At 33.9% G+C, this 24,816-nt stretch overlaps 1 protein-coding gene across 11 annotated transcripts in view; it reads left to right on the forward strand.

Moving 5' to 3' along the window:
• br (broad-complex core protein) overlaps positions 1–24,816 on the forward strand; it is a 263,269-nt gene that overhangs the window by 96,583 nt on the left and 141,870 nt on the right. Inside the window, exon 6 of one of the 11 annotated variants that reach the window (XM_069843009.1) lies at positions 6,300–6,983. The exons of the other annotated variants lie outside the window; for them this stretch is intronic. Within the exon in view, the coding sequence (XP_069699110.1) occupies positions 6,300–6,676 (377 nt within the window). The 3' untranslated portion in view covers positions 6,677–6,983. Of the gene's footprint in view, positions 1–6,299; positions 6,984–24,816 lie in introns of those variants that run through there. 11 annotated transcript variants of the gene reach the window in all.

Raw genomic sequence — 24,816 nt, forward strand, 5'->3', positions numbered from 1 at the left:
TAAGCTTGTACTTGCTATTTGGGAAAAGGAAATTATACCAGAACAATGGAAGGAGTCCATAATCGTACCTATCTTCAAGAAGGGGGACAAGACTAACTGTAGTAACTTTCGAGGAATATCACTTTTGTTGACGTTGTACAAAATTTTGTCCAATATTCTTTTGAAAAGATTAACTCCATATGTAGATGAAATTATTGGGGATCATCAGTGTGGTTTTAGGCGTAATAGATCAACTATTGATCAGATATTTCGTATTCGACAGATAATGAAGAAAAAATGAGAGTATAAGGGTACAGTGCATCAGTTATTCATAGATTTCAAAAAGGCATATGACTCGGTTAAGAGAGAAGTTATATATGATGTTTTTATTGAATTTGGTATTTCCAAGAAACTACTGTAGTTCGTTTAATTAAAATGTGTCTCAGTGAAACATACAGCAGAGTCTGTATAGGTCAATTTCTGTCAGATGCGTTTCCAATTCACTGTGGGCTAAAGCAAGGAGATGCACTATCACCTTTACTTTTTAACTTTGCTCTAGAGTATGCCATTAGAAAAGTCCGGGATAACGGAGGGAGTTTGGTATTGAACGGGTTACATCAGCTGCTTGTCTATGTGAATGATGTGAATATATTAGGAGAAAATCCACAAATGATGAGGGAAAACACGGGAATTTTACTTGAAACAAGTAAAGAGATAGGTTTGGAAGTAAATCCCGAAAAGACAAAGTATATGATTATGTCTCGTGACGAGAATATTGTACGAAATGGAAATATAAAAATTTGAAATTTATCTTTTGAAGAGGTGAAAAATTTAAATACCTTGGGAGCAACAGTAACTAATATAAATGATACTCGGGAGGAAATTAAACACAGAATAAATATGGGAAATGCATATTATTATTCGTTTGAGAAGCTTTTAACATCCAGTCTGCTGTCAAAAAATCTGAAAGTAAGAATTTATAAAAGTTATATTACCGGTTGTTCTATATGGTTGTTAAACTTGGACTCTCACTTTGAGAGAGGAACATAGGTTAATGGTGTTTGAGAATAAGGTTCTTTGGAAAATATTTGGGGCTAAGAGAGATGAAGTTACAGGAGAATGGAGAAAGTTACACAACACAGAACTGCATACATTGTATTCTTCACCTTACATAATTAGGAATATTAAATCCAGACGTTTGAGATGGGCAGGACATGTAGCACATATGGGCGAATCCAGAAATGCATATAGAGTGTTAGTTGGGAGGCTGGAGGGAAAAAGACCTTTAGGGAGGCCGAGACGTAGATGGGAAGATAATATTAAAATGGATTTGAGGGAGGTGGGATATGATGATAGAGACTGGATTGATCTTGCTCAGGATAGGATGTGAGGGCGGCAATGAACCTCCGAGTTCCTTAAAAGCCAGTAAGTAAGTATCCACTTGTTCCACTGCCCCATTTAGAATTTGCAAGTTTGCCTTCTTTATTTTTCTTCCTGCATACTCTTATTACTGCACATTAGAAAATTTATGTTACTGTGGCACCTTTCCATTGGTGTCACTTTTCCAAGGAACAGAAGAATGTGATTAAGTATTAATCTCACTGAGAACACGCAAAGCATGGCTATAGTGAGTTGTTATCATTGTCTTTTAAGAATTTGTAATTTTCTTACAACTTAAGGATAATAGGTGTAACTTACTTCATAAAGTGTGTCGTAGGCATAAGGCATTATATATTTGGAGTTTTCAACAGTAGCACATGGCAGTGGCTGTTGTTGAAAACTCTTGAGATGTCAGCACTGTTTTTCTGGTTTTTCCATATGCTTATCTTTCTTAGGAAGGGATGGGATTATAGACTTTGCCATAGGAAATGTTCTTCATTTTCAGAGACAAGGTGTATACTGTATGTAACAACTGTAAGCACATCTTAAGAAAAGTTTTTCTTTTATTCTTCTTATAATTAAAAATCGAAGTATAGGCCTACTATCTTTATTCATTCATAGTCTCTGACATCGTTTGTGTAGTGAAACATAGCCCTACACTTCGCAGTTGTGATGTGCGTGAGCTGTTCATTATTAGTGTGTGCATATTGTTAGTATTCTGTATTTTGCTTGGCCAAACAGTGTTGCTGGTGGAAAGCAAAGAGCCATTAATATTTGCATGTTTATCAAGTTCCTGTAAGTGTATGTCGTCTGAAATTATGCTAGCTGAATGCTGATATTAAAGTTTTCATTTCCATCGGGTTACATTGTTGAAAATTATATTTTATCAAACATAATATATAACGATTATTTTATTTAGTTCATTTTATATGAAATGTTTTAATGTTTGTTAATATTTTGACTCCTGAACTTTGAACTAGTTCATTGGTGTGCATATGAATTAGCTCTGTATAATTATTAAATTGCTAGGCCAATATAGAGGCAATAGCAGGCTTTTCCAATGCCTGTAATTTCTTGTACTGTAACTGTGTACAGGAAAGTTTGTGGAAACAGCCATTTGGTGGACTTAACACTCACAATGGCCAAAAATGGTCAGTTTTGACGTTTTTTAAATGCAGTGTTATAAATTACTCTAATTTTTTAAGTTTAAAGTCGTATTTTTTTTAATATGAATCTGATAAATAGTTTTCGAGAAATATAGTAAAATCTCGATGTAACACGATGACATATAATATTTCATGGATACAGTGCTCTCTCTGTTGGTCCCTTGGTTCATGAAGCAAAGTTCAGTCTTACTTGTCCCTCCCTTCCAGCGCAGGGAGAAGCAATGAAGCATTTCCAGAGCACAGAGACATATACAACTGTTTAGTGAGTCCTTGCATTTAGCTGTGTTGTTTGTTTTGTTTGAAATGTCTTTTGTGTAGCAATAGCTAGGACAAAAAAGTAATTTTCTGTTTTGGAAAAATGCTTAATTTTGAGAAAATACAGCGAGAATAAAACACTGTGTGAAAAAAAAAAAAAATTGCTGCATCATTGAGCATCCCAGCTTCAACCCTACAAATGATAGTAAGAAATTGAAGAAAAATAGAGGAAATGCAAATCTAGGAATTGCCATAAGGAGAAAGTTGAAGTCAGGGAAGTATGCGGATCTGGAGCTAATTTAAGGGGTCATTATAATGTTTACTTATACCGTAAATTGCTTTACAGATTTTAGTGCATCTAATGGTTGGCTTCAATGGTTTTGACTACGTCATGGCATAGTTTTTTTTTTGCCAGATCAGTGGGGAAGCAGAGTCAGTTGATGTAACTGTCGTCAATTCTTGGACCTCCCTTACTGTAAGAAATCTTACACAGGTTTATGCTCTAAGTGACATTTATAATGCTGATGAGTTCAGTCTCTTATATAAACTTATGCCTGGTCTGGTTTTCAAAAGTGAAAACTGTCATGGCAGTAAACTAAGTAAAGAGCGACTTACTGTTTTGTTGTGTACTAACAATAATGGAACTGATAAGTTGCGCTTTCTAGTGATAGGGAAGTTTGCAAAGCTGAGGTGCTTAAAAAACATTAATTCATTGCCATGTGATTATTCTTCACAACGTGAATGGTGAACGGAAGCGAAGTTCAGGACAGAAGAATATATCAGATGATAGACGACATTAAGGTATATGGATCATACACGGAGACTAAGAGGAAGACCGAAAATAGAAAAGATTAGAGAATACATGCAGTGAAAAACATGCCCTTGGGCAGAATGCCGTGAATGAATGAATGAATGGAAAGAACTACGAATTCGACCACTTCTGGACCACATAGGTCATAGATGATTATGGAAATGTATAGAAAAATTATGAGCTACAAATGGACACCTCACGAATTCCATGCCAAATTTTGAATTACCAACCCAAGGGAAAACAGTCGTTAGGAAGATGGTAACAAGCCAGTAGAGGCCTAGTACATGTCAAGAGGATGATGATTATTATTACTTACTGTGTTGTTACTATATAGTATTATTATCACACTATGCAATTCATTACATCAGATATTTACACATATGTTCCTGTTGGTGTGTATTGTATAGTTTGGGCCAATAACCCCTTTTTTTCCAAGAATTGGATATTTTTATTCTCCCCTCCCCCCACTTGTTTTCTCTTTGTCCCTTTAACTGTTGGACATTAACACAGTAAGGTTCAGCATTAGTAAAACAGCAATTTGTTGCTTACCCCTATCAGTTTTATAATCCTCTTCGTGTTTTTCTGAGAAAACCTGTTCGAGTCACGGCCAGCATCAGTATTGGAAAGATTTCATTGGCAGTTTTTATAATTGTCCTTCTCTGGGCACAATAGAGAGACAGATACTGTACCTTGTTCTTTGTGTAGCATTTCCAAATGATAAAGTTAGGCTGTACAAGAATACAGCAACAATACAGTACATCAGTTTTTAATTTCTTATCTTATTATATAAGTAATTTTTTTATGAAGTCTTGAAATATTGATCTTCATTTCTGCATTGAGCAGATTCTGCAATATAGAAAATAAATAACGTTGCAATGCCTATTCCATCTAGCAAGACCAGAAAATTGGTTTGAATTCCACTAGTTTCATCCTTATTCACTTTAAAGTAGTTTCACTGTATTTATACAAAATTCAATTCATGAAATACAGTGAAACCTGTTCAAGATGGAAGTGACATGGTCCTAATTTTTTTTCCGTTGTGGACAGGTTTCCGTATTATTCAGGTGTTACATTAAGATGGAATATTTTATCATTCGTATACATGAAAAACAAAATGGCATGCCGCAAACTGCAAGAAGTACAAAATATTCCGTTTAACACTAATCACATTAAATCAGCTTTCTGTCACTTATTCCGTTGGTGAATCATCTTGATTAAAATATCATTTTCTGTATAAATGTTATCATAACTCACTCATTAGTCATTGAACACTACTGAAGTTTACTAATCTCATTCAGTTTAATATCTAACACTATACTATAATACTGTACTGTATATCACTGCACATTATTAACTAATTGGACTAGGAACCATCCATTAGAAGCCTTGAATTCTGGTTTATCTAATTTCTTTGCCAGTTCAATGGCTTGCTTTGCAGAATAGATCCAGAAATGGGCATGTTCTTTGAAAGGTCATGAAGAACTCACTCCCACAACAGTTCATTTATTTCCACATAAACAGATGTTTTTTTTGGTTTCTTTTACAATATGTTACCAATATTGGCTGCATTATGATCTTTATCTTTAAAGTGTCACACCTGAGTTTTCCACAACTGAACTTCAATATTATTTGACATACACTTTGTTTCTAATTTTCCTTTAACGCGATAATTTTTACTTCATCACTTAATGTTAATGTCACATTTTACGCAACTTTTTTGTTTTTTAACCAGGAAATTACTACTCTTGCGCTCTGTCTAGCTAGGACAGTTTATGGGTGTGAAGCATTGAAAATCTTTGAAGGGACTCGTCTGCCTAGTCAACAGGGTAATAAAATTTATAACCGATGGGCCAACACACCCTCGCACCCTCTAACATTTTGCAAAGAAAACCTGTTTTTATCTTAGTGACCTACATATTTCGTGTATTCCTTGAAATTATACACTGTTTCAAAATAGTTACAGAATATAGTATGTCCAAAATATTATTTCTGTTTTGAACAGTAGCAGGCAGTCTCCGCTTCTGCGTTGGACAGTTTCCGTTTTATTAAGGGAAAATTACACATAATACATACGAATTTCGCTGGAACCAATAAATTGCTTCGAAATAGATAGGATTCCGAATTATTCAGGTTCCGATTTGAACAGGTTTCACTGTATATGAATACATAGAACCAGTATATTTAGAATGGCACAATTTGTGTGATGGTTTTCAGCATAATTTTAACAGTATTAATGGAACGTCCATACCACACTGTTTATGAGATATTGTAAGATTAATTGAAAGATTTATTTTTCAGAAAGCTAACTTAAAAGGAAATCTGTCATTTTGACTTCTAGTATTCTTTTGTCACATTTTCATGTTAAAGAGTGATATCATCATTTGAGTCAGATCATTTTATTAAAAATCATATGAAAGTACTTCGAATTAAAATGTAATCGGTAATCATTATTTCCCTCAGTTGTTTGATGACAAGGTTATTGAATAGAGAGTCCTGTCAGACATAATTAATTCATTAAGGATAATTCTTGGAAAAGCTTATATCTCTGGCGGTGGACTACAAGATTCAGTGATCAGGTACTGCAAGAAAGTTTAGTAACCATATGAAATGTATCTATTGTTCATTACTATTACACAAAAGCACTGCACTGCGCCACTTTGGCAGGCCGGGAACTAATTAACCTCCCGTTGTTGGTTCTCTGTTGCTAGGTGGCGGAGTGCGGTCCCGTTCATTTCCCCCCGGTCGATCTGCCATGATGACGATGTCATCGTCCAGGCGTATGGGTCATGGTGGGTGGGGAGGCGAGGGTTCCGGGCGACCCAGCAAGGGCAGTCTGCAGTGTCCACACTGTGACAAGTGTTTGCTGAACAGAGACACGCTTGCCAGACATGTGTTACATATGCATCAGGAACCACTGTATGCTTCCAAGTGCACGCTTTGCAACCGCGAATACCGTACCAGGAACAGTCTCATGGTGCATATGAGTCGCTACCATAGGAAGAGGGAAACTACTGCTGGTTTGGCCAGTGTAATGTCATCAGTCTGGGAAGGGAGAGGGAATGTTGAAGGAGGGGAGACGAATTAGCATTTCACCATTGCTTGAACTTTGTCATTGTATATAAAAACATGCTGCTTGAGAAGTGCCATTATTGTGGCTTGTGAGATTTTCCTGTGTGAGGCAACTCGGAGGGACCACATTGTATGTTAGCATTCTGATGAATAGTGTCGGTAATTAAGGAGTGTGAAACGAGATTACATCTTGCTTTTAGCCATAAAATTAGCATTTTTGCCTGTAGTTTTCATTTAGCAAAGCCAAATGTTCCAGAAGATAATGCAACTAGTCATAGCTAATGTCGTGAGCTGTGTAAAGATGGTCTGAAACTGCATAGTTGCTCGTATAGGAAGAATATTATTATTATTATTATTATTATTATTATTACTATTACTACTGCTGCTGCTGCTGTAGTCTCTCTCTCGATGTTTGAGAGGTAATGTAAACACAATCCTCACCCTACTTAGGGTTTCTACGTGCTATCTGCAATTGCTACTGCTAAGTTATATTATTTAAGTATTTTATTAAATTTATTATTAAATTATTTTTTATTTTTGAATACTTTTGTTAAGATTTCAAAAAGAACAAGGCAAATGATATTCTCGCATGTTTATCAGAAATATATCTAGAAATGTTTTGTATAACATTCACTTGAGTTAAGCCTATTAATAACAATATTGATGGCTTTGAAAAATCTTCTGTTCTAATATTCGAAAGAAATGGTATTATCTCGATCAGTTTTCATTTTTTAATAAATTAGATTCTAATTGTGCGTATCATATTAAATTTGCATATAAGTTTGCTAAACTATTCGATTCTAGAAAATTTTAGTTTTACTAGAGTTTTATCACAGTCTAGTATATACAGTCACGAAGCTTGAGTTGTGAGGGTGCTAGGAACAATGGACTGTGCCGGTACTATTTTGCATTGTCTGTAATGAGATGATATTAGCGATCCTAGTGGTTAGCAACTATCTATGGATGCATATTTACTATGTATTGAGCTTTGTGACTATATACTGGACTGTGGTTTTATTATATGGCAACATGAATCTCCAGTGTATTGGTAAGTGCAATGTTTGTGAACTACAGTAGACATGGTAATAAATTACCTACAGTGTTTTAGGTAAAAATTCAGAACACTTGAACTAACATTTTAAATATTTTTAATAAATATTTATAATGTTCAGTTGATTTTTATATTCAGTTTTGTTTAGTTTTTAACTGTTGACTTTTCTAAGGTACTATGGTATATTATAGTGGTCCATAATCTACCTAGAGAAATCACATGACCTATACTAGTACAGGGAATGAAACCAGAGTGTGAAAGGACTTTGTTTCATTTTAAACAAGGATTAGGACACACCAATTGGCGAAAAAGCTAGTGTTGACTTTCCATGCCAGGGGTCCAACTCAACAAATCTAAATGGAATTTGTGTGGACAAAGGCGATGTTTGGGCAGGTTTTCTCAGGGTACTGCTGTTTTCCCTGCTAAGATTCCTCAGATTCTTCATTAATCAGTTGATTTGGTGAAACATAGATTCAGCTTCCATGGTGCACCATGGGCAAGGCGTATGATGACTATGTGATCTACATGGTGCCCTGGAGAATGACATTTGATTAGAATCAAAGTACTTGCTATCAGATGAAAGAAATTGTCTGAAAACGAGAGTATTTACATGTCTATATAGATTATTTTGCATAACTTCCACTCTTGAATTAATTTAACACATGCGTGATTCATGTGTTATCTTCATTCCATATCTATAGGCTTCATTTTTTAGTTATTAATGAACCTCTATATAGCACTCTTCTAATTCACAAATATAGGTATCCATAGCCATCAATCACGACTAGGTTTTTATTCAGTTTTTCAATATAAAGTTCATATTAGATTAATTGAAAATACAAGAAAACCTTTTAATTTATGTTGATAAATTTGCAATGATTAATTATGTGTTAATTGAAATAACTTACAAATGCTGAATAAGTAATCTCATGGACTACTTACTGTGGTGTATTGGAAACTACCGGTATCTAAATTAGTAACGATCTGATGAGGATTTTATTACCTGCAGAATTTGTTGTTATCAATACAGATTCTCTTCATATACATTTGTTTTTAAATTGACCTTAATATTAATGACATTGGATCTTATCAATGTTTTGACAGAGAATCTTTAATAAGGAGAGAACTGCTTTCTGAACTACAGGCAAACAAAGTAGTCTTAACTGAAATCATCACTTGTGACTGTTGATGTCAAGTTAATCTCTGCCACTCTGTCAAAAAAAAAGCTAGATTTTGATTTCATAACATTGCTAAATGGACAGGATAGGCAGTCATTAAGTGACCTGCAAATACAGAGTTATTGTACGAAACCTAGAACGATTTAATTAACATGTATCAACAGAGTGTGGCTTAATTGCAGGTATAGTAGAGGAGGCAAGACCTGTCCTGAATCTTATCATGTGCCATAGCTATTATCACCAGTGGATATGGGGTAGATAGATTTTAGTCTGAGATGAACTTCCATACCAGTAGATTCATATAATATTAACCATCATGAGACAAACTCTCTTTCTGGTAGCTCATTCTTTTCCCTCTCGCACAGCTCACATGCCAGGTCTTGCCCCCTCATCTATAGGATGTTACTGGTATAAGCAAGATGTTTTTAAAGGAACTGTAAAAATTTTAGGAGGATAATGCAATAGTGGTATCAAAATAAGACTGAAGGTCTTGTGATATTTCTTCTGGAAATACTTTATTTCAGAACTATAGTGTAAGGAAACAGTAACGGACAATACACATTAAAAATACTTTCTTCGTAAACGACAACAGTAATAATACAACATTCGTAATAAACGTTCACACTGATGACTTGTAGTAGACATAAATATGCTTATCATTTCAGTGATTTTGCAGTCTCACAGGTTCCTTGAAATCATTTCATTTGCAGTAGATTTATAGGTGTATTAAATTTTTCACTACAGTTCTCGTCTGTCTGGATAATCATTGATATATAGATGACTGAAAATGATCTCACACATAAAATTCAAGAAGATTCAAATCTGGTGATCTGGCTTGTCAACCAACAGGTTCTTCACAACTATTAATTTATTTAGGTAAACAGCAATGAGAAACCACTGGCCTGCAAAATGTAACTTTTTTTCTGTTGTTTGAGATTTAAAAAGTGTTATAAGTTAATTGAAGTATGGTGAATTGAAATAAAAAAAAATAGTTTTCCCATATCACATCAGTATTTTTCATAGTTCACGAAATATTTTTCTTTATTATTCATTGTTCGATACACTCTTTTAACACGTATAATCATTGAATAACTTTATGATATCTTTACTGTGTTAACTTTTGAAATTTACCTGGCTGACTAGTTTCGAAGTGGTATCCCTTCATGACTTCGAAACGAGTCAGCCAGGTAAATTGTAAAAGTTAACACAGTAAAGATATCATAAAGTTATTCAGGCATTTTTCTTTATATATTGACACAAATACATGTTTTGCCTAAAGACACAAAATAATTTACAGTTTTTTTCCTCTCTTAACTTAGAAGATAATGAGTACTTGTGTGAACAATACATTTCAGGAAGAATGCAATTTCGATATAAAAATAACAGTATAATTAATTCCATGTTCAGAGTTATTCGAAAAACTTATGGACACCATGCAAGTTATTTTCAAAGCAGTAAAACAAACTGCCCAATTTAGATAATAGAACATAGAGAAAATTTCATCTTATTCACTTTGGCAGCAATAAGTAATTATTAGAAGCAGTGGTTATCAAATTACAAAACAAGAAAGAGTTCAGATTAAGCTTATATTTATGTACAAATTTATTTTTATGAATTAATGCCAGGTGTGCATAAATTATTGGATGATTTTGTAAGACCATATTTTCACCAATCCTGAACAGAAATACATGATATTACAGCTGTTTGAAGGAGGGATATTTGCAATTTGATACTGACTGCATTTGATGTACACCCCATATGTGGTACAACAGACTTCTGAGTGGTACTCCCACACTCACCAAACAGTATCAAGCATGTCTTGTGCGACATTGTGACTTGGTGGTGGTTGGAATGAAACAAACACGTGATTTAGTGAGTTTTAGAATACATAATTTATTTTTAAAACTAATCATTTCTAAACATAAATGAAGTTTGAAATAAACCTCCGTCACAAGTTGGAAATGTAAATGATACTGTGTGTGTCTCACTTCCTGAGCCGAGAACTCCCTAATGCTTATAGGCATGGCCCTTAGATCTGCTCAAACCATCATGGTAGCTGCAGTGTGCAGCACAGTAGCAAATTACACGTGCTGAAAGCATTATCTTTATTGTTTATAATACTAGTGACAGACTGGAGACTCTAATCGTGTTTGCCACTATCGTATTATCTCTGATGGTGATTTCCGAAAATGTGTGTACACACTATTAGTGAAGTGCATCAACCTCAGTTAAAAACGCAATAATCATAGATTACGAAACGATGGTTAAACAGTAACCATGGTTAAAATGTAATTTCTGTGCGCCATTCATAATCACTGATTACTTAAACATGGTTAGCTGACCCCTCATCTAACCAGCGTTAAGTCTATGATGGTACACTGTTTCTACAAAATGACTAAAGGAAAGCATCCATTTCTCTGTAAAGGTAATAGTCAATGTTTAAAAACGACTGTGCTTACTCCATTCTACATCGAAACGAACGTGTCCTACATTTTTGCATTGCATTTGTTTGCCTTTGGGTGCTGTTATGTTTGCGAGTTGCATTTCTTTGTTTTTCAGTGCTGTTAGGTTAAAATCGTACAAAATGGAAGATTAAATGCAAAAGCAATTACATCCCAACTGAGTTTGAAGTATTGATAGACTTAATACTACATTTAAATATATTATATATGAAATAGATGGAATATCCATAAAGGAAAAGGTTGAAGATCAGTGCGAATGTGTGTATAATCTAGGACCCCATTTATAGCAGGGAACTGTGCATTATCCTAAGATCCATCCTAACCTCTCTTCGTTCAGCCAGTGACATAGAGAAAGAGACTTGAATGTTGCTCTTAAAATACAGGAAATATCAGTTGCATAGAATCGTAATATAAGCAGCCACTCCATTAGAGAAATATAATAATAATAATAATAATAATAATAATAATAATAATAATAATAATAATAATGATAATGATTTATTTAACCTGGCAGAGTTAAGGCTATACGGCCTTCTCTAACACTCAACCAGGACAAATATGACTGTTTGTGTTATTTTAAGTGACTCATTTGTTGCAGCAGAATGACACTGTAGATTTTGATCACCGAAATCACTCCTGAAATTTTCTGTCACCTAATTCCTCGTAAGAATTCCCTTTTCATTAAACAAACTTTATGCTCACTATCACCTCTACCATGTAATTCAAGTACTGCATGATAATAGTCTTCGAAATAATCATCTGTGGATCTGGCTGCCATTTTGTTTTACTTGGCCTACTAACCAAAGTCCTCCTAACCAAGGTTGATGCACCATAAAAAAGCTTAACCAGGGGTTACAATAACCAACATTGATGCAGATGGGCATATGCCACGCTTGGTCCCGTCTAGTCAACAGCTGTATTATTAATGTTTAGGGGAGGGGTTTGGACTTTTTCCATTGCTGGTTGTCACAATAAAAAATTAAGACACGACGTTTCGAAGGTTGGTTCTCCCTTTGTCTTCAGGTGGAAGGAAAGAGAGAAAGGAAAAAACCTACTGTTGGGATTGTTACTTACAGCTATTCTGTATGACTGATCCTTCTGTACTGATTTCTTTTTTTTTCCTTTCTCTCCTTCCTTCCACCTGAAGACGAAGGGAGAACCACCCTTCGAAACGTCGTGTCTTAATTTTTGATTGTGACGACCAGCAATGGAAAAAGTCCAAACCCCTCACCTAAACATTAATGATCCACCATTGCTTTCCAACCCCTCATTTAGATCAGCTGTATTATCATAGAGCAGCATCTCAAAGTACGTTCCTGGGGTTCTGCAAGTCCTATGATTTTTAAATTTTATTTTATACTTCGTATATACTATAAAATGTATATAAAATTCACGGAAATATGAATCAATAATAGCATGAAACTTCATGAATAATAATAATAATAATAATAATAATAATAATAATAATAATAATGTGAATAATGATCATATGAATAATTATATATTGTGTAATTTCAAAGAATGTACGAAATATTTAGGTCACTAAAATAAAAACTAGGGTGCATAGGGCTGTCATAAATTTCATTACCCTGTTTGCTAGGCAGACAAACCTTTTCAAAGATTTTCCATTCGTCACATAACTGTTTTTTCTTGTCTGAGCAAAGTGCAAGAGTAGTTTCGTAATAAAAATGTCACGTAAAAATGTGGTACTATGATTAAGTGATAAAGTAAAAGTTACCGAGTTAAAGAATAATAAGAAACGAAGTGTACGAGAAATAATGTTGAAGTTCAGTTTGAAAAACTCAGATATATGACGCTTAAAAAAATTACATGTCATGGGTGGAACAGTTTATATAGAAGCAATTAATTTTTGTAATTGTCCCTTCAAGGGTCCAATATCACAATGCTCATTATTATAATTTCGTAAGTGAGTAATGTTTATGCGCAATATATAAGTTGATTATTTTACAACACTTTATCAACTGCTGTGGTTATCTAGCGTCTGAGTGAAATGAAGGTGATAATGCCAGCGAAATGAGTCCAGGGTCAGCACTGAAAGTTACCCAGCATTTTCTCTTAATGGGTTGAGGGAAACCCTCAGAACAAACCTTAAACCAGGTAACTTGTCCCAACCAGGATTTGAATCCGGGCCCCCTCATTTTACATTCATATATGCTAACCATTACTCGACAATGGACTATGTATAGTATTTACGATTCAGTTTATTTCAGAATGCCGTTTTGTTTTTTAGTTACAAAAATGATGAAATATTACATTTTAACTGAATAATACAGATAGCTGTTAACAACAGAAAAAAAATTTAGGACCATGTGACTTTCATCTTGAACAGGTTTCACTGTATGAAAATATCTAGGTCTAAATTGCAAATATTTTACTGTACCAGTTATAAATGGTAGACCCTACCTGTCACCAAAAACGAAAATGTACAATACGACAGTTTAAAGAAGATTTCAAATTTCTGCAAAAGTACATGTTCAAAATATTGTTGCATGATATTTACATTTTATTACAAACTTTGGAAGCAATATACAGTAATTTTTAGCACTGTACACTATACTGTAGGCCTACTTAAAAAATCTTAAAATTCATTATAATAGTATTTTTTCAATAACTTTAATGTAATATTTTAATTAATGAAACATGTATTTCAGTCTAATGACTTATCTAAGTATTGCAAAATCAAATATCATAAGATATAATAATTTGCTTTTAATCTAATATCTTATGCAAACATTTTCGCCTATTGGCATAATCAGGCTGTATATTACAATATCTAAATGTTTTTACTTTTTAAATGTTTGGTTACAATAATGATTAACAATAAAATACATGCAAGTGATTGACAAAAAGATAAAAACATACTAAAACAATAGTTACATTGGTTGTTTTAATATATTTTTATCTTATTGTCAATCATGCATGTATTTTATTGTTAATCATTATTATAACCAAACATTTAGGGTGCTATTCATAGACATTTCGCTAGCCCGCGCTACGAGTGTGAGCCCGCGCTATGAGTGTGCTAAACTAGCCCCGGCTATCAACTGATTACTTGTATGGGATTCATATCATATCATATATTGCTAACACTGGTTTATGGATACGAAAAATGTTAGCTCGCTGATCATCCACCGAAAGCCCGCGCTAAGAATGTATTTGTTAATGAATAAAAACATTTATATGTATGTAATTTACAGCCTGATTATGCCATTAGGTGAAAACGTTAGCATAAGATATTAGAAGAAAAGCAAATTTTTATATGTTAAAATATTTGTTTTTGTAATTTCTAGATAAGTCAGTAGACTGAAATATATGTTTAATAAATTAAAGCGGTACTTCAATAGACTTAATTTTGTGTGTTTCTGTGCTACTGACGTGATGCTGAACAATTATTCTACCTTCGTTAAAATTTTATGACAATGACGTCCTTTGTTTTTCCTGGGGTAGAATGTGCCTCTTCAGAATTCTCTGCACTACAGTATCTTTTTATCTTTTTAATGGAACTTGCACTCTTTCCTGTCTATGTTGCGGCTCTTTCCGTTGGATTGTTCAGATTACTGATAAACTTCTCGCTTTTTCTTGGTCACACCTTTTAATGACATTTACTATTATAGCCTGTTCACCACTGTGAATAACTGATGCTTTCTTCCTTCTTAGAGGCGTTTGCAACATACATTTGCTTATCGTTTTCTGATTTTGCTCCATAGCTAACGAAAGAAATACTGAAAAGGCTGATACGTAGAGTAGTACTAACTGCACACCGCATTATAGGACCTCCCACCCTTCCTTCCTGCACCCTGCCCCGCAAAGAAATAGCTCAGGAAGCGAGACACATACAGTACCTGTATGAACAAACCGCTATTGTATTATTTGACTCTTTGTGGCTTAGAGGAGTTTGGAAAAAAGCTCTTAAATTACCAAAACAAAGAAACCTTTGCAGGCCAGTGTAATTTCTTATTTGATGGCTAAAATGCACAGAACACCACCATACACCAACTAATATGAGTTTTAAAAATGATTTGTGTTGTTTGCTAATGTTTCTTTGTGTTATGTTTTTGGGAGGAAATTCCAAGATAGTCTTACTTATCTTCTTTTGAAACGCGCTCTGAATGTGCACACCAAAAAGAATTATTAACGATTCATTACTCCAGAACATGCTTGTTTAACTTGTATATGAAATGCTTTTCACCATCCAAGTACAAAAACTAAATTTCATTTTACATTTTTCTCTCATAACTTGAAGTAAATTAATTTATAAAATAGCAGTGCTATTGTTGCAGAATTTTCTCAATATTAGGCTATAGTTTAGACTTCACAAACTTGATCGGCGCAGGTAATCAAAAAGAGGAGATGGTGCCTGTCATATGATGATGATTTCTAGAAATAAGCATAACCCGCAAGTACAGCCTGGAATACAGTGACCATGTAAAGAAACACATGATTATTTAGCCTTCTAGATTCATGCCTTAGCTGAATATTTAAAATGGTATAATATGGTGGATTTCTCCTTAGAACACTATGACTGTTTGTTCCCGTCTTCATTTTAATTTGTTGTTTCATTCTGAGATTACTGGAATTTTGTGGTCTGTTGCAAAGTTTTCACTGTCGTTACTATCAGTGTAATTGCTTATTCTTCAATAGCTCGTATAGATATCTGACAGCAGCTCCTACGTGTAGTTGTAGTTGTTTTAGATTTATTTTTTTATTTATTTATTCATTCATCTGGTAGAGTTAAGACCTTTAGGCCTTCTCTCCCCCTCAACCAGAACGAACTGTTACAAAAAATATAAAATATAATATCGACTGGCCAGTTCAAGAGGGAAACAACTCAAAATTTAAAGTTTTGAGAAACTTAATTTTAAAGTCTCATATTGCTGTGAAAAACCCAAGGATCGCTGATATTCGATAGTGTTTGGGTAAAGGGAAATTTCATAAAAATGAGTTTTAAGATAAGAATTAAACTTTGGACCCTTATTGCAAATAATGTTCTACACAAAACACATCAAATGCTAGTATTATTTTGTTTTTTGTATACTCACTTCTAGAATTTAACTTCTATATTCACCTGGGGAGTAAAACTCCATTTGCACAAAAAATGACTTAACTCCCTTTATCCAAACACCATCGAATTATTCCAAATTTATTGTGTTAATGTTGTTTTATATATCGCTGGCTAAATGTTACAAGGGTGTATGTAGTAATATTTCTGATATAGACATAGAACCTTGTAATATTGAGCCAGCGATATGCTATAGACTTCAATTTAGAGTGATGTTAATTGTACTTTTCACAGCAACATAAAACTTTAAAATGCAGTTTTCTCAAAACTTATAAATTTTGAGTTCTGGCCTATTGATATAATAAACTAAAATAGATACAGTATAATCTTACACGACAGTAGCATAAAGTGATTCAAGTAAAGTGTTTAACCTAAAAATATAAGCTATACTAAGAAGTAAATGATATTATTCAATAATTAGCAACATTAAGTCTAATAATTACAAATGATAACATTAAGAGATAAAGAAGATAGAAGTATGAGTAGGCAAATTATATTTTACATATAATGATAGTGAGGTGGTTTATTAATTGAATTTTGACAGCCCCCGAGAAGGGGGAGGGAATTCCAAGTCTGTTTTGTACAGATTCAGAAACAAAATTTGTGCCATCTGAATTTTCAGTTATAACATACTACACATGCTCAGTGCTTAGTATGTTATAACTGAAACTTGGAAAATTCAGGTGGTCCAAATTTTGTTTCTGGGTCTGTACAATTACAAGTAAAGTAGTTGCGCACACTATATGCCTTAGTTTTTTTTTTCAGCCTTCATGGACAAATAGGGCTTCCTTGTTCACAGCCTAGAATCTACTTGCTAGACTTTAAAATAATAGCAGGAGCCTTTTATTGTGAGGTGAGAATTTGCAAGGTCACCATGTAAGACAATGCAAAATAAACACTTGATAATGGAAACATAAGCAGCTACTATGAAATGTGATGGTAGAATTCACATTTAATACTGTATTTATAGGGAATTTGTATTATGCCACCTTCCAAGAACATGGTACAGACAGGTTCTGAAAATTTTTTTATAATTTTATTTTTGGTATATTGCACGTTTTACATTAATTTGGTTACTCAAAACTTAGTGGAACCAGCTGCTAGGCTTCCCTCCACCGTGTTGATGTCAGGTATCAGTGTGAATTATACTCTTGTGCGATAAGCATGTGTTCCTTAGGCGACATAATTACAGCGTGCCAATTAAGTTAATGTGGCTCAATTCAGGTATTCTATTCCCCAAAGAGTATTCATGTATGATTCATCCGTGCATACAGAATTGGGTTGTGCTGTAAAGGAGATTATTTTAAGAGAGATTCCCTGATGTCCAAGTTCCAAATCGAAGTTCAATTTAAAGATTGATAAATAAATTTGTGAAACAGCCACATACAGTATTCATAGAAGAAACTGTAGATAGAATTGGACATGCTCTGGAAAATTCCCCTAGAAAAATCACTTTGAAGTCTTTCTCAGTGAATGGAAATTTTCTATGGCTCTGTTCAGACGGCTACGAATTTACTGAAGTTAAAACCCTATAAAATTGCTGTAGTGCAAGAAATTAAACCAGGTGTCCCTGTATCAAGGAGGAGATTTTGTGGATGAGTTTTGAATAGTGTGCGACAGAGAAATTAACCCTAGTATAATTTTCTATATGGACGAAGCGTGGTTCGACCTAAATGGGTTAAGTGTTTATTAGCCTTTAATTTTTTTTAAGTGTTTATCAGTAATAAGTATGCGACAAACTGTAGCTAGATTTACTGCGGACTTCCTGACACCCATTCACTGCATTTATTGGCTTGACTCGCCCAAGACCTGCAAGCAGTGTAAGTGGGTGCATGGAGAATCGTTCACCCAGTACCGTCTACAGTTTTCTTTGTTGTGAAATTGCCATTGTCTTGAAATAATAATTTTTATACTGGTATCTTATTGAGTTCATTTCCCATGGTTGACCAAGAACAGTGTTAGAAAGGCAAAAAGATCTACAGTTACCAGTGGATGCGAGAACCCTCCATTGAAGTTGGTGGGGAATATCTCAGTCATCTCACCATGGCTTACTAAAATTAAATTCTTATTTTCGGGGAGAACAGAATAAGGGAGAGGAAATGGATGAGAATTTTTTGATATGACTACTCACAACTTGTTACCAGTACGTTTGTTATAAAAAATAGATTTTAATTATCTTTCTTCAAAATGGGGCTTTTAAAAATAATTAGGCCTGTCATTGTGCGTGTATGTGTTAAGGGAATTAAAATGTTTCGTCTGTAATAGAAAGGAAAAATGAAGTTCATACCATTTTTAGATATTATTTCTGTACCGTATCTTAGAATTAATTTTTTTTTTTTTTGCCTATGATAATGAAGTTGATACTATGCTTGTTTTTGTACTACTCATTTTAAGAAAAGCTATGATATTGGTTTTACCATTGTAGTTTAAGGAATAAATATTACAAATTTAGACAACACTTAAATATATAGTTGATGAAAATATGTTTTATCCTTCCATCCGTTAAATTTATCTCTCTATATTTTCACTTTGCCAATTTATCCATTTAATACTCACATAGAGGTTTTTCACCAAGCATGCAATGAAACGCCATTTTAAGATAAATCTCTGTAATTGGTAATACATAATAAAAAAAGTTAATTCCATTTATGTTCGTTGTAGGATAACAATCATGTTTCACCTTGTGCTAATGATTTGAAACTGTAACATTCTTTACTCTGAATTTATATTAGTAATTTCTTAATCGTTCGTTGTAAGAGTGTTATATTAAAAATACAACCATTTTATTTCTCGTTATAATTTAAATACAATACACATAATAGGCGTAATTGGTTCCTAATTTAGTTTTTAGCAATATTGTTGACATTTAACAGTTTATGTGAAAGAGAGCTGAAGTAAGTAGGGACATAAATTGTGCAAAATGTGAAGTAGTAACACCACAGTCTAATTAATATATACAGTCACGAAGCTCAATACATAGTAAATATGCAAACATTAGATAGTTGCTCACCACTAGAATCGCTAATATCGCCTCATTACAGCCAATGCAAAATAGTACCGGCACAGTCTATTGTTTCTAGCACCCTCAAAACTCAAGCTTCGTGACTGTATATAGTAGACTGTGGTAACACCCCTGATCACATATCTGTATTGGATTGGCCATTCCCAAGTTATGAAATGGCAATATATAAAAGAGAACAACCACCAGGAGTACCACTGATTGAGGTTCTGGCTAATATGTACATCTATTATCAGGCAGTACATCTCAGGTTTTGATCAACCAAATGAAATGGGTGGTTTGCGTGTCTTGTCATTAATTTACTTCTCTAGAATATAAGGTGCTTAATACTGCAAATATATATCATTGAATAATGGCTACTGCGGATTCTAGAATTAATAATGCAGTTTGGGTCATAATTAATAATCTTAATATTATATAGCTTAGTAATGGATCTGTATTTCTTGACGATATGTGTCAGAGGAAGAACAATTGTTGTTTGCATTTGAAGTTTGATATATAGCTAATTGGCAATGTATGCAATGGAGGGGGAAAGGAACTGGCCACCCTACCCCATTATCTCTTGGCCTAGTTGCCTCATAAGTGGTGCCATGTTGGTATCACTTGTGAGGTTCAAACCTGTCTTCGGACAGTTGACTAAACAACAACAACCACCACCAGGATCTTCACTGTCGAAAATGAATTTCTGGTAACGACCGCTAGATGGAAGTACTGCTACAAGCTATTACGCCAAGCAATTCCATCAGGGTTATAATGTGACTTTTTTTGCAGTTGCTAGATGGCAGCAGATCTGTAGTAAAATTATTGATAAAAGTTGTCTTGAAAGTGCCTTAGGCTGATCAATCTATAATATTATGATCAGGCGTAACACATACAGCTACAGATTAACATGTTCTCTTCTAACATACACTGATTTACAAAATTACCCTTAGCATGGCGATTCTTGTTCAGTATCGAATTTATGTACACCATTGTAAACCATTCATTGAGAGTAAAAGAAAACAAGCAGTAGATTGTAGAATGGTTAGAGCACATTTCAGTTTTGTGCATTTCCAGAAATAAAGTATGATTGTTCCTTATTGCTAAACATATGAAGTTGAAGTACAGTTGGCATCTAAAACTTGCCTGTTTCCTTTCATTATCATGTTACTCTCACAGTTACAAGAAGAATACAAAGACTTTTTCTTCTTCTTCTTCATCATCATCATCATCATCATCATCATCATCATCATCATTATAATAATGTGTAAAATAATTACAAATGCCGAATTTTAGTAAATGATCGCTATATTTAAAAATATTTATGTTGTCTCTTTATCATCAGACATATCTGAATGTCTGCTCAGAACAGCATTATAGATGAAGTTCATAAGTGTGTATTGTCTGAAATATACGTTTTCAATTATACTCTAATATTTATTTACTATACTATAATTAATGTACAGTGCTATCAATTTTGCTTTCCACTGGAGTGTTTTGCCTATGGGTGAGTGTGCCGCTCATTAACCAGGTAGCCGGGTCTCTATGGTTAGTGGGAGAGTAAAACAATTAAACGAACCAACCATATAACAATACACAAACAAATTTAAGAAACTCATTACTTACCAAATTATCAAATGAGATGTTGAAATAGCCCGCCTTCATTCTCCACACATTTTTTTGGATCTCTTTAAGAAATTATTCATCACATTTTCCAGAATCCACTCACAAAATGTGCGCCTACATACGGGATTAAAGGTTAAATGCCTTTTTTTTTTTTAGCCTTTTTACGTCGTCATTGTACATTTTCTATATTTTTAATGCATTTAAAATAAAGCGCACATAAATTATACCAAAAAACAAAAAAGAACAGTTGTAAAATTAAAAATATATATTCAGCTCACACAAATATTTGCTGAGAATCTTATTCTCCAGCAATACATATGTTTCCTAGAAGTCGTAAACTTTTCTCCCCTACCAATTCCATCTTTTATGTCACTTAACAAAGATGTTTGAACAGTATAACCCTCAATGCTTAGGTCACTTAGGGGTTTACCAGCGAAAGAAAGGGGAAGAGGGAAGTATTAAAAGCAAGTCTCCAGGTCCCGTTGCTGTTGTCGCTTGCATGCACAAATCACGCATACTTTGAAGTCTCTAATCCCTTCTCACATCCATCTTTTTGAGACAATATACAGTTGGTTTTTCCCGATCTCTGAAAGAAAGTCCTTCTGAAATAAGTTGTTTTAAGTTTGCTCCAGTCACTTCAGTAGAAATAGAAAGATCTTTTTCCACTGCAAATGTTCTCTCTGACAGGCGGCTCCTTTTCGTCGCTCACTTGTGTTGCCTGTTGTGTACTGCTCCATTTTCTCATTTTTCACATTTTCTACACTAAAATTCTTTATTTCTGTACATATTAGAGGCGAAATGAATTAATTTTTCCAGGTTTTGAATCAACAAAACTGTATTTTCATTTGTCTACGCTTATCATCTGAGATACTAAGACATACGTGAGAGCCGCTTATTTATCTCTATTGTCTTTTTATTATTTTTAACCTCATTTTGAAAAATACTTCTGACTGAATCTGTAGTAAAAATTATGCATCTACACGAGATATGTTAACTTACACTACCATGTAGCAGGCTGTTTGGAAATGTAAATGTCTGTCGTGTTTTGTTTCAGAGCTCTATGGTAATTAACATTTAGCTCTTTGCTACAATTTAGTTATTAGAGTAATTATAACTGATAAATATGGTAGTTAAATTTTAATACGTTTCTGTAACTTCTAATACTATTACAAATTTTGGAGCTGTATACTGTAAAATAAGCCTCAACTTCATATTTCCCCATTTTTCCCATACTAAATTTCGTTTATCAAGTTGAGATTTAGATTGGATTTTGTGATCACCTGAAGACGAAGATTGAACCATCTAAATATAATTTTTTTTATCGCCAACAATAGAAAAAGTCCAGTCTACACTTTGTCTAAGCAAAATACAGCACAATAGTGATGTCATTAATGTAAGAAAATTTAAATTAGCTAAGTAACAGCAGCAAATGTTACATGCGTTTTAGGCATTCATGGTGGATGTGATCAGATAGGCTTTTAGGTACTCCACCGTGTCCTGGAACAACTTTTCAGAACTACATACAGGTTCCATCATCAGGACAAATATGTAAGACTAGGGCTCGCCTGTTCTGTTTGGCTCATTATGTCTGGCTACTCTAGATGACTGAGCACAGATAATACTTCGCTTTTGTTTATATAGGAAATCTAATTTCCGAAGTCAAAAGAGAGACTGAAAAAACAAGAGTATATATTGTAATATAAATATTTGTAAAAGAGAACTATAAATAATTCTATTATGAATTAATAAAACTAATTAATAATGTTATAAGCACAGAGAAAAAAAAATCAATCATTAGTCTCAAAAATAAACAGTTAATATGGTCTGTGTAGTATATCCATGATGCAATTGCTGCGATGCTAAGCCAATATGGCATATGATGTTGGTAACATGTAGGAATTGTGAGGTGATTCAAGTTTTAAATTTAAGGAGTTGTGGATGAACTAAGTGCTTATAATATAATAAAATGTATAAAGTAATTTTTTGGAATAGGCTTGCATATTGAATTTTTCTCACCTGTGTTTTAAGAACTTGTAAAATCAGTTTTACACATCCCCAATAGCCTGATTTTCTAGCTAGGATGCTGGTATTATCAAACAAAATTGTGTCCAGGGTTGATGCAATGCTCTGCTATTGCAGACTTGTCCGGTTGGTATAACCAGAACAGTGGATTCATATTGAGCAAAACATGGAAACCAATTTTACATTTTACTAAAGATGTTATTAATTGGTCGAACAGAATAATATCTGTTATAGTGACAATTAATATTTGAGGAGAAAAATTCGCTCCAGCGCCGGGGATCGAACCCGGATCCTCAGCTGAGTGCGCTCCTTATATAATGGCAGTTGACTTGAAATATAAACGTCAAATTATATGCCTAACTTGGAGTCTGGGCACAAAAGGGAAACACTGTAGGAGGAGAGTTCGGTCCGGTGCTGTGGATTGAATTCAGCATAGCTCAATGGTCAGAGCGCTTGGTACGTAGAGCCAAGGACCTGGGTTCGATCCCCGGTGCCAGAGGGAATTTTTCTCCTCAAATATCAAATTTATAATTTCCTAAAAAAACAGAGGATAAAAATTTAATATTTATTTCAAAGAATTACTTATAGTGCGTGCAATAACTCGATACATTTTACTATTTTATAAACACTTAAATTAACCACAATTCTTTAACTTTAATACTACCTCATGATAACTTAAGTTACCAACATCATATGCTATATTGGCATAGCTTGGCAGCAGTGACCACTAATTGCATCATGGATACACTATACAGATCATATTGTTTGTTGTTCAGTCAACTGTCGGAAGACAGGTTGGAACCTCATAAATTACATCAATAAGGTATCACTCATGAGGCAACTAAGCCAGCAGATAATGAGGTAGGGTAGTCAGTTCCTTTCCCCCTCCATTGCATGTATCGCTGAGTAGTAACATATTTCATTAACTTAAGATGTATACAAACAGTTTTGTTCTTTCTCTGACATATTGTAAAATGAGATGCACTGTCTGATAATACAGTTGATGTACAGTCCGAGAAAAAAAAATAGCCAGACTCTTAAAGGTCCTTATAGAGCACAATTCACACTGCAATGATTTAATAACGGTTTTCAATCCAGCATTATTTGAACAGTATTAAAGGAAAGTATTTCACAACTAATGGAAAAGTCACGGAAGTAATCTGAAAATAAGATCAAATTAATGCCTAAGAGTCTTTATGTAACAAACAGGATACAGTACGACAACCTGATTATGACATTTCATTGCATGCATTTCGTTAGCTCTGTCTGTGCAGGCATGCTTGCTTTGGACTACAAGGTTCAGGGTTTGGATAGTGTTAAGGAAAGAATTTTCTTTTTTAATTAATTATGTAGGTTAACTTCGTTAGCCATCATTCTATTTTACTGCATAATTTATAAATATTCATCTACTATTAAGAATAGATTTAGTTTTATCGCATCTTTTCAAATGTCTTTCGGGTTATGACAACAATCGAAGTAAATTGAATTTCATTAACTGCCAAAGCGATCTTATGTGTACCACTACTTTGGAGCACTGAGCATGCACAGTGCATTGAATCTGGAACTAAATTCTAGCAGACTGTTTTTTTTTTCTGAAACTGTACATATCAGCCAGAAATTCAATCAGAGGGTTACAGATCATATTTACAGGCATATAAAATGCATCTCCTTTTGTACACATTTTGTAGTGAAAAACTTTATCACTGAATTTTATAATGCATTTATAGTATCCCAAATAT

Source organism: Periplaneta americana, chromosome 13 (genome assembly GCF_040183065.1).
Source record: "Periplaneta americana isolate PAMFEO1 chromosome 13, P.americana_PAMFEO1_priV1, whole genome shotgun sequence".
Taxonomy (NCBI): Eukaryota; Metazoa; Arthropoda; class Insecta; order Blattodea; family Blattidae; genus Periplaneta; species Periplaneta americana.